This window comes from Wolffia australiana, chromosome 19 (genome assembly GCF_029677425.1).
Source record: "Wolffia australiana isolate 7733 chromosome 19, ASM2967742v1".
NCBI lineage: Eukaryota > Viridiplantae > Streptophyta > Magnoliopsida > Alismatales > Araceae > Wolffia > Wolffia australiana.
The window spans coordinates 7,421,137-7,432,500 of NC_135853.1; the positions used below are offsets into that span (position 1 = coordinate 7,421,137).

At 40.3% G+C, this 11,364-nt stretch overlaps 2 protein-coding genes across 5 annotated transcripts in view; both read left to right on the top strand.

Moving 5' to 3' along the window:
* Positions 1-385: 385 nt before the first annotated feature.
* LOC144715710 (SNF2 domain-containing protein / helicase domain-containing protein / F-box family protein) lies at positions 386-11,148 on the top strand. Of its 4 annotated transcripts, none has more exons than XM_078590676.1 (9): positions 386-1,015; positions 2,279-4,825; positions 5,123-5,336; positions 5,419-5,562; positions 5,649-5,708; positions 5,784-5,914; positions 6,259-6,373; positions 7,329-7,471; positions 11,012-11,148. In XM_078590676.1, the coding sequence occupies exons 1-8, from the start codon at positions 444-446 to the stop codon at positions 7,467-7,469; spliced, it is 3,924 nt and encodes a 1,307-aa protein (XP_078446802.1). In that variant the 5' UTR covers positions 386-443; the 3' UTR covers positions 7,470-7,471; positions 11,012-11,148. The 4 variants fall into 4 exon arrangements, with proteins under 4 accessions (XP_078446802.1, XP_078446803.1, XP_078446804.1 ...); XM_078590677.1 differs by lacking the exon at positions 11,012-11,148 and adding an exon at positions 9,139-9,408; XM_078590678.1 differs by lacking the exon at positions 11,012-11,148 and having other exon boundaries at positions 5,419-5,511; positions 7,329-7,595.
* Positions 11,149-11,175: 27 nt separating this feature from the next.
* The window catches only part of LOC144715713 (Haloacid dehalogenase-like hydrolase (HAD) superfamily protein), a 4,699-nt gene continuing 4,510 nt past the window's right edge, over positions 11,176-11,364 (top strand). The window contains exon 1 of the mRNA XM_078590681.1: positions 11,176-11,364. This exon is cut by the window's right edge and continues 126 nt beyond it. Within this exon, the coding sequence (XP_078446807.1) occupies positions 11,218-11,364 (147 nt within the window). The 5' untranslated portion in view covers positions 11,176-11,217.

Consider the following 11,364-nt stretch of genomic DNA (forward strand, 5'->3'; position numbering starts at 1 on the left):
TATGGAAACAGACGGCGCTCCATCCCGTTCCGCGGTCAGTCAATCAAACCTCGCTACGTCATATTTAATCTTTTATAGCCTCATGGGCTGAAATTCCCTCGTTTCCTTGGTGGAATAAAGTTTATCATCCCGTTTTCTTGTGCGTCCTGTGGAGACGGATGACGTCCCATTCCGTTACCGGTGGTTGTCCCCGGGTAGACTATTAAAGTTATATACGCCGTAAAATCATTTATTCCTTTATGATGTCATAACTGAAATTCCGTTATTATTTACTTGATGAATTAAAGTAAATGAGCCCATTTCCTATTCGTCCCGTCCCGTCCCGTCCCGTCCCGTCCCGTCCCGTCCCGTCCCGTCCCGTCCAAAATGGTCGTTCCCTCTCTGAAGCCCCGTACTAAACGGGGACTCGCCGGTTGGCTTTCTTCGCTGAATGAATCTGAACGATGGGCACGGGCGACGGCGAGACCGACTCCGGGGAGGAGGAGCGAAAGCTATGCGGGTTTCTTCGTCTTGTTGTCTCTGTAGGAGAACTGGCTTCTGGTCACCCTCACCGGAAGCGGTCACCAGATCTCGGCGTCTCCTGCTCTCTCTCCGCTGGCAGGCTGGTCTCCGAAGACGGCATCGTTCTCTCTCCCATCGACGACTGCAGCGAGCGGAGTCCAGAACCCCCCTTGAAGCTTGAAAACTCTCGTAAACGGAAAAAGAAGAGTCTTTTCTCTTGTTTTCAAGGGAAGCGGCGGCGAAGGCAGCCCCCGCCGGCGACGCCGGTTCTTCGGCGGAAGAAGGGGAACGCTGGATTGGCTCACAGAGGAGGGAGTGTGGTTAGTCAATTGGTTGCTTTGATCGGTAATGGGTGCGTCTCTGTAGAGTGCAGGGTGGTTGGGGTAGCCGCTAAGGGAGAGGATGATATCAGGGTAGTCGTGCTGGTGGATGTTTATCTGCCTGTTGCGGCGTGGTCGGGGTGGCAATTCCCTCGGTTTGGCAGAATGGCGGCTTCGCTCTTCAGGCATCTTAGGTATGACCGTTGACTCGTGTTGTTCTTTGTTTTGTTTGATTGCCTTTTTCCAAGTTTGGATGGTTTATCTCTGATTTTTTGTTGGTGTAGAAATTTTTGGCATTTAGAGTCTTCCTGATCGACTGGCATTTTCACTGGCATATTCCCCTGGCATTTTCACAATCTGGGTGTGAATAAAATTTGGTCCCAACGTTTTATGTCCGGAAGAAGAATTTCGTAGTGCTCATCTAGTTTGGCTGGTGTTTGATGCAAATATGTAATCATCTATCTGCCTATTTACTATTTAAGACAGGTTGAATGTAACGAAATTAAGCGTTTTTAGTGAGTTTCTTTAGCCGACACGTGGGAAAAGTTTTGTGGGCTTTGGGTTGGGAGGTGGTTTTCCGTCTGGTATGGAAGTTTGGGCAATGTGTCGATTGCTTAAGCTGTTTTTGTCTTCGTTTTCACTCTATGGGTGTCGATCAGGAAGACTCCGAAGCTAGTTCCAACGTTTGAAGCTGGGAAGAGGCGTTTCTTTGCGTTAGATTGAAGGGCTAGAATGCTCATTTATATTTCAGGAGGGTCTTTGATGTCAATGTGTTACCATCTATCTACCTATACAAGGCAGGTAGAATGTAATTGTAACCGAGCTTACTTGCGAATTTCTTATCCCAAACTCCATCACTTAAGAGAAGTTGTGTAGGCTTGGAATGCGAGGGAGAATGCGAGGGAGAATTCTCCGGCATATTCAATATCTAGACGTCAATGAAGAAGACTTCAAACCTTATTCCAACGTATCAAGTTTGGAAGCAGATTTTCTTAGGAAAACGTTCTGTAGGTTAATAATTGGATGTTATCTCTGGATTAAAAGGCTATGGCGAATTATTTGGTGAGGACTAATCAGTGTGATCAAGTCAGAAACAAGAAACCAAACTCCTTTCCTCAAATTATTTGACCATTGATCTCTCTCTCTCTCTCGTCTCACAGCTCTCCCGTGGAAAACTTGCCTTTTCCGCTTGATCCAGCCTTTTTATAGAGCTCAACAGAATTACATATTAAATGGTCAGATTGCCCGTTTCCTACTACCAGAGTCATAGCGTTCAAGATTGATGGATCGGCGACCCTGTTGTACTCGTCTATTAATTATATTTTAATTTTTTTTTCTGGTCCTAAAATGTCACTCTTGAATTTTTATTTATTTTCTTGAGCAGTATGGACGATATTTTTTTGTAATGATTCGACTGGTGGTATGTGGACCTGATTTAGTCTTGAATGTTTTTGTAGCTGCGACTGGAAAATCAGAGATTCTTTCCTAAATTTTCATTCTTCTGAGAACAGCATGCTTCTAAATGATGAATCAGTATGGCATGACTCAGAGTGCAACGTTTTAGGTTGCAATCTTCATCTCAGAGGCCCCGACGTTCTAGGCAGAAAAAAGTTATTTGATCTCCACGAAATATTTAAGACCCTGCCTAGTGTTGTAAACGAAGATGCCTTCTATCCAACAAAAGTAAAGCCAGAAAATGTTTCTACAAGTACCGGGCTTTGGGATCTTGCTGACGATGTTTTAAGTGATATCCTGTGTTTACTTAGTCCAAGAGACCTTATCAGTGTATCATCAACTTGCTGTCATCTAAGATCGCTGGCGGCTTCCATCATGCCTTGCATGAAGCTCAAGCTCTTTCCTCATCAGAGAGCAGCAGTCCAGTGGATGCTGAAACGCGAGCATGACTCAGTAACTTTGCCTCATCCTCTCTTTATGGATTTCTCAACCCAGGACGGGTTTCCTTTCTACATGAATATGTTTTCTGGAGACATTGTCACAAATGTTGCTCCTACTTTAGAGGATTTTCATGGTGGGATGTTCTGCGATGAACCGGGGTTGGGTAAGACTATCACTGCGCTTTCTCTCATTCTAAAAACCCAAGGGACTTTGGCTGAACCTCCTCATGGAGTAGATATTGTTTGGTGCCCGCACGATCCTTATTATAAATGTGGGTATTACGAAGTCTCTGCCGAGAGCTGTAGTTCAGTATGGAAGAGGTTTTCTCATTCACGCAGGAGGCAAAGTCATGGAGACAACAACTCTGAACATAGAATGGCTGACACTTCCAATTCTCCGCCTGGGCTTAAAAGAGCGAAATCTGAAAGACTTCATAGACGGAAAAATCCGAGTTCTAGGTCCATAAAATCATCAGCGAAGTCAGATGTTTCATGGGTCGTCGGGGATTTCTGTCCAGTGCAGAGAAATCTTATGGGCTCATTTGAAAAGTATTCAAGGCCTGATTTCGATGAAATGATTGAGGACTCAGGCACTCCCAGAGCTGGTTCTAATTCTTATCGATCCAAGTTTCCCAAGAGGTGCATGAAGTCTAATGCCACCTGCGATGATTCTAATGATACGTGGGCTCAATGCGATGCCTGCAGAAAATGGAGAAAATTACCTGAATCTGCCATCCCCGACCCTGGAGCTGCTTGGTTTTGTAGTATGAACGGAAACCCTCAGTACAAGTCGTGCACTGTTCCGGAGGAGTCTTGGGATACGAATGAGGCCATAACCTATCTTCCAGGATTTTACACGAAAGGTACTTCGGGAGGTAATGCAGAGAATATATCTTTTTTCATTGGCGTCCTGCGTGAAAAATGCATGCTGATACATTCTGAAACGAGAAAGGCCTTAGACTGGCTGGTCAATCTACCCGAGAGAAAACTTCTAGAGATGGAAACAAGCGGCTTAACACGACCCGTCTTAGATACACACTCACGGCGAGACGCAGATGAATACCAGAAAATATTTCTTGCGTTTGGGCTTGTGAGGAAGATTGAAAAAGGCGTGGCACGGTGGTACTATCCTCCAAAACTTGAGAATTTAGTCTTTGATGTTGTGGCTCTTCGAATGGCTCTCACTAAGCCGGTGGACTTGTTCAGATTTTATCTGTCCTACGCAACGCTTGTTGTCGTGCCAGCAAACTTGGTTGAACACTGGAAAACCCAAATCCAAAGGCATGTTAGGCCAGGGCAACTGCGTGTTTGTCTGTGGACTGATCACCATAAACTCTCTGCTCACTCGTTGGCTTGGGATTATGATGTTGTCATTACAACGTTTAATCGGCTAAGTGTAGAGTGGGGAGCATGGCGCAAAAGTGTTTTGATGCAGGTCCATTGGCTTCGAGTGATTTTAGACGAGGGACATACACTTGGCTCAAGTCTCAGCTTAACAAACAAGTTGCAGATGGCTATTTCAATGAAAGCAAAGCGTCGGTGGATTTTAACTGGAACTCCGACTCCAAACACACCCACCAGTCAAGTGGCTCATCTTCAACCCATGCTGAAGTTTCTTCATGAGGATGCTTATGGGCAGAATCAAGAATCATGGGACAATGGCATACTTAAGCCGTTTGAGGCAGAGATGGAAGAAGGACGGTCTCGCCTGCTGCAGCTGCTTCGGAGGATTATGATTAGTGCCAGGAAATCAGACTTGAAGACTATTCCTCCTTGCATTAAGAAGGCAGTGTTTCTTAATTTTACCAGCGACCATGGGAAGAGCTACAACGAGCTTGTGGTCACTGTCAGGCGCAACATTCTTTTGGCCGACTGGAATGACCCTTCTCATGTTGAATCACTTCTTAATCCTAAACAGTGGCGGCTACGAAGTAGCACAATAAGGAACGTCAGGCTTTCGTGCTGTGTAGCTGGCCATATCAAGGTAACCGAGGTGGGAGACGATATACAGGAAACGATGGATGCACTTGTGCAGAAGGGTCTCGATCCTCTCTCCGAAGAACATGACTCCATTAAACTTGTCTTATTACACGGTGGCGATTGCATAAGGTTAGTTATTCATCATCCGTAAAATTGGGTTTGGCACTGTCCCGCAACAGTCGATTTCGTGGATCCTTGTTGACATTGACGATGATGTTGATGTTTTTGAGGCAGTTGACTTTGACGGGGGTACCATTGACGTTGACATTGATCTCAAAACGGGTGCCTACATAGTTGACTTTGACTCTTGTCAAATTTTCAACTTTGGGTCAACGTCAACACCAGCATTCGCCGTCAATGTGGACGCCAAAAACTTCCAGGTCCTTAGAAATCTTTGCAATTAACTATTTGACGTAATTCTTTCAGGTGCAGAGGCTGGTGCCGTTTACCTATTGTGACGCCGTGTAGGCATATCCTTTGCCTCGACTGTGTTGCGTTGAGCAGCGAAAAATGCACATTTCCTGGGTGTGGGAACTTGTATGAAATGCAGAGGCCTGAGTTATTAGCTCGTCCGGAGAACCCTAACCCTAAGTGGGCCGTGCCTAAAGACCTTATAGAGTTGCAGCCTTCTTATAAACAGGTCTGTTGTTATGATCTCATACTTGTATCTTTTAATCTAACATGTTTTTGTTGAGTTGAATTATACGCTGACTCCTCTGCAGGATGCCTGGAATCCTGACTGGCATGCAACGTCAAGCAGTAAAGTTGCGTACCTTGTAGAAAGATTAAAGAAATTGAGCGAAGACGTGGAAAAGGTGATTATATTTTCGCAGTTCCTTGAACATATACATGTCATTGAGCGGCAGGTAAGATGCGGCGTGCGGACTGTAATTTCTAGAAAAATCAGATCGTAGCATGTGGTTTTTCAGTATTGCTCATGTTCTCTTTTCAGTTAACTATAGCTGGTATCACATTTGCGGGAATGTACAGCCCGATGCACGCATCTAACAAGGTAAGTAAGTCCTATTAGCTTATGTAACTAAACTTACATGAGACTTGTTTTAAAATCGGTTTTTGGCTTTTACAGATGAAATCATTATCGATATTTCAAAACGATGCAAATTGCATGGCTCTACTGATGGATGGGAGTGCTGCTTTAGGTCTTGATTTAAGTTTTGTTACGCATGTGTTTCTGATGGAACCTATCTGGGACAGGAGGTTGGTAAAATCACTTCTATATTAGGATTATGTCTAGTCTAGATTAGAGAAGTGGCTTTGAGATTCTAAGGGACTGCTGGGTAAAATTGTGAGTTGATTATTTATTTGGGTCTGTTATGTTCTACGTCAATACGGATTTCTTTAATAATCCATATCATGTGTAAGAAAAGTTTATTCTTTTGGCCGCTTTTCTTTTATAGCCTAGGGTTCTATGTGTGAGCCTTCTCACGAGAGTCTCAGTCCCATGTGAATCTCTTGATTTTGTTTTTATTTCCTGATGAAATATGACTTCTTTTATGGATAATTGTTTTTCGTCCCTTAACTCATTTTCATGGTTTTGGCAGCATGGAAGAACAGGTGATTAGTCGCGCTCATCGAATGGGTGCGCTCCGTCCTATCCATGTTGAGACTTTGGCTATGCGTGGGACGATCGAAGAGCAAATGATAAACTTCCTTCAGGTTTTTGACAACTTTCTTGTGATTGTGATTTTTTAATGTTCCTTGATTAGTCCAATATTTATTTCTTGTGTTTGCTTTATTTATGAGTTATTTATATTAAACAGAAATGCTGTGGATGGGACATTAAAAATGGTGATGCTCTGTCTTCCTCTCCCAACTTTTTCCATCCAAAAGTTAGGGATCTGCGATCAGATCGATTAACCGAATCTAGATCTGATTGACGGAGTCGATTGATCAAACAGCCGTGATCCATCGCCTTAGCTTCATCAATTCGGCCAATCCAACCAATCGGATTTGTAGTTTCAAACCAATCATCCCATTATGTGGAATGGGTACCTGGGCCCAATCCGAGTGCTGCCACTTAGCAATCCAAGGAATGTCCCTTATTAGGGACTTAAATTAGTTTTTGCTTAAACAGTCAAATCAATAGTTTTAGACATAAGTAGTTATCACAATAGTTTTTTATTTCATCGATAAATGGTCTATTTGGGACGATAAAGAACTAATACCACAAAATCGGGATTAACCACTGGCAAAATTGCAGTTAGAATTTGAAAAATGAAATCCGGACAGTTTTCCAGGTGAGTGTCTTTGTGACATTTTTGGCATTATCTCTATCGATCCGGTCGAGCCATATAATCAGGTTGATCAATTGATATCATCAGTAGATCCATTGAGCTCGGACGATAGTCCGATCAGAGATCGGCCAGGTTGATCGATTAGATCATGGATGGAGACAAACCTTCATGCAAGTAGCTCCCTTTTTTGAAGAAAAAGAGGAAGATCTCCCGAGAACGGTGATCAACTCGAATTGAATAATATATATGAAAGTGCCATACAAGATAAACAAGAAAGGGCCTTTTTCCTAGCTTTCAGGATTTTTTTTAGCTTTCATCTTGCTTTTAGCCTTATTTGGTAGGTCTAAAAAGTATAACTTTATGGAAATCTTCAATAGAGTGGGGATGCATGGCGAAATGCTGTAACGCAAGAATTTATAGATATTGAGGAGACTAAGGCTCACCGCACAATGCACGATTTTGCTGGAGGCAATTATCTGTCTCAGCTTGCGTCAGTTAGCGTTATTGGAACCGACTGAAGGTACGCGCCCCCCTATTTTTTTTCGACATTTTATACGTGGCTCTTTTTGTCTGTACTTAAATTAAATTTTGATGTGTATATATTTATAAAAGAAATAGTGAAATTTTGGAAATCCTTGGAGAAATTGTAACGGTGTTTATACTGTTCATAACATGCATCCCCTGAAATTTCAGTTTGTTTTCTTCAAATCATTTCTTGAATTAGTGAACTTATTTTTCTTTTATTCTACCTCAAAGTGTTGTTGTTCATGCGAGTGCCCTTTTTTTCACCCCTTTGAAGGTGGGAGTGTGAATGGGTTTTATACCACACGTTTCTTGTAATTGACTAGATTCTTAAAAAAACATTATTGACTAGAATTTTGTGGAAGAAATCAATATATAATTTTAAAAATGTTACGAACTTTGAAGAAAAACGTTGACAAATAAACTTTCACTTTGTAAGAAAAAGTCAGCTGTTACGGCACACGCAGAGTGGCAATCGCTTACTGAATTCTGACTGGGATAAGTTATATCTTTAATTTATGAAAATGGTTCAGTTGTTAATATTTGACTTTTTCCAGCATTAGAAGTACTGATCTGAGCATAATTCTTCATATTTTTCTGTTCTTCGCTGAACTCGTGCATTTAATTTATCGGTGATTCCTGCTTATATCATTTTACTGTATCTTAGATTCTATTTAGACATGCAGTAAAGCTATGATAGGGAATAAAGAAGTGGCATAAAACTAGTGGAGTACAATAAAATAGGATATTTACTGCTACATAGTATTATCTACTTTTCATAGAGTTCAGTACAGAAACTATTTTTCCAATGTTTCATTTATTGTCATAGGAGCAATTAGAAATTTTAGACATTCCTCCTTCGGCTTGATGAGGACATTTGAGCCTTGTTCATTTTAACTTCTTGGATTAAAAAAATTTAAGAATGGAAAAATTTATAGTATTAAATTTATGTCTAATCATAATAAGAATTCGGTGTTAATGACTGTTTTTTTCCCCAGGTTTGGTTTTAATGTTCATTTGCCGAACATTGCATGGAGTTTAATACGAAATTAAAATGATTTAAAGCTAATGATGTGACCTATTAGTCTCAGTGCTTCTTGTTCATAGCCGCAATTGTTTTTGAAAATGATTTACGTGTTCGCAAATTTGATTTTTAAAATCAATTTCGAGATTTAACTATCCAAATTTCAGTCTACACAATGTCGGGCCTGAGATGGCATTTTGTTACCAAATCGTTACTTTTCTGTGCATTTAAAATTTTAATTCTGTGTATTTAATATAAACTATTTTTGTAAACCCTGTTTGTAACGATTGCCCGTGTACTGTTTAATGTTTTATTTCCCGTAATTTAATAAGTCTAATTAGCGTTCCGTGCCATCTAATCTCAGCCATTGACACCACGGCATCCTGTTCCGGCATTGTTATTTATTGTATTGTATTTATAAAAAATACACCTTTTCAAGGATCTAATGCATTGTTTATGGTTTAATAATCAGTAAGCTTGACATGATAAGGCATATTACTGTATAATGTTTAATGTTTAATGTTTTTAAGATTCAAGGAATTAAGACACTTTATCACACCGAATTTCATTTTATCTTCTACCCTGCAATAACTTGTGCTGGTTTATTAAGCATCATTTCATTATAACTTGTTGCGCTGCAGGATAAATCACACGTTCTCATGCATTTCCGAGTATATCATTCGATGCCCATCAATTCTGGCCTTAACTAAAATGAATATATATTTGTTAATTTTTAATTAGACTTATCAAAGAAATGAGAAAATGTTGAATTATATAATTTCTGCTTAATCTCTATTTCAGCTGACCCCACTTCTCTGGGTCATTTTCCATGTTTATCTCATGTAATTTGATTTCATTTGCATATTTCATACACAACTGTTTTAACGATAGTATTTATAGTTATTTTACCATGACATGAGAGATTTTTATGATACCTACTACTCACTGTGGTCATGTATTTATGTATTGTTTGAAAAACGTTTTCTAGAATTCTTGTTAATATTTATTTGGAAGAGCTCGCATTGCAGTGATATGATAGCTTCATGAAACAAATATATACCTACTCAAGAAAAAAATCAAATTAGGCATTTCACGTGTCAAAGTCAGATATTTCTTCATATTAAGCTTACCTACTTGAAAATAAAGAGTAGCATGAACCAACACTGCTGTTAGTTCTGAAGAATTTGTGAGAAAAGAATGCTTGAAAATTAATGAAATTATTCTGGCTTAAGAAATCTAAAATAGATCGTAGGAGAAAAGGCAAAAAAGGATAATGTATTTTTGAAAGAAAACGTGTGGGGTGAACTTTTGTTGAGTATTTTTTCTTTACTTGATTTTTAGTGATTATGCATTGTTAAAGAAAAACAAAAACCAAGGCCCAGTCTCTGTGTGGATCAGCCTGGTTACCCATTATACGAAAATTAAAACATCGATATTGTCTTAGGTCTTTGAGTTTATAAAGCTTATCTTTTTAGAAATCTTTCATGTGATAGATCTATCTCAAACACAATAAAAAAATAACATCACTGATACCAATGCATTTTGCTCTTGAGATCAACACCACCATGTGGAGGAATTCTTCAAAATGTTTGGCAGAATATATATTTTCCCATAGAAAATCAGCAGTATCATTATTGAAATACTCTTCTTAACTTGGATCCCCTAGATCCAAAGTGCACTATTACTCTTTCATATGATCTTCCAATATTTTATTTTACTAATATTATGCCTGAAAAGTCTCCTTTATTTATTATATACATGTGGTATGATGACCCTTGATGATTAAACCGTGCTTCTCAACATTCTGGAACAAATCCTCATTAAATAAAGACAGTGGTCAGAAAGGATGGAATATCAGATCTGTTTCGGAAAAGGTTATCATAGATTGTTAATATGCACATGTACTCTGTCATAAAAAAATAGCATGATAACTGTACCAAGGAAGTATTTATTCAGAAAAATAAAAAAAAGGTAAATAATGCTGTACTTTGCTTCTCAGCCATGCAATTGATTCCTCGTTGTGGTCAATTCATTTTGGGCCCATTTACGCTGGCCAGGCTCAGATGTGGGCCCACATTTGGTTGATGACAGATCATCATCCGTTTCGTCCCAATCAGTCATCAATCATACGTCGTCATCCGTCGTCCGTTTATATCTGGGCCCACCCAGGACACTGATAGACTTCCACATGCTAGATTCAGATCGGGATAAAACTTGTGGCTCCAAATCACTTGGCCACGTAGGACACTAAAAAATATCTGATCTTACACGTCACCTTCCTGCCACGTCAGAACGTGTTTCCTCCGAGTTTAAATAGATCTGGTCCCACCCTTAGGATAAACTCGTGGCTCCAGATCACTTCCCACGTAGGATATAGAAAATTCCCGGATCTGACACGTCAGAAATAATTATTTATTAGCTGCTTAAAATAATTATTTAAGGAGCATCGGTGGAATAATTACTTTATTTGTTGGGAAGATTTTTTAATAAATAATTTTAAATCACGTGCACTAGATTTCTTCCGGGCCCACCTCTGACACACTTCCTGACGTCATATCGGGAGAAACTTGTGGCTGACAAGCGTTTCGCCACGTATGACTGTCTCCGATGACACGTCACCTTCCCTGCCACGTGTAAGACTCTGTAACCGTCTATAAATACCGAATTTCTGTTGTTTTTTTTTCTTCTGTTGTCTTCTTCGTCTTGGAGAAGGTCTGGCGATGGCGGGAGCGAGGACGAAACTGGGAAGATTAGGGTTAGGGTTGGGGAGAAAGCTTGGAATTGGTCGCGAGTACTCGACGGAGGCTGGATTGGTGGATGGAAGAGCGAATCAAAGCTTCCAAATCGCCGGTAATGGCGGAGTAATT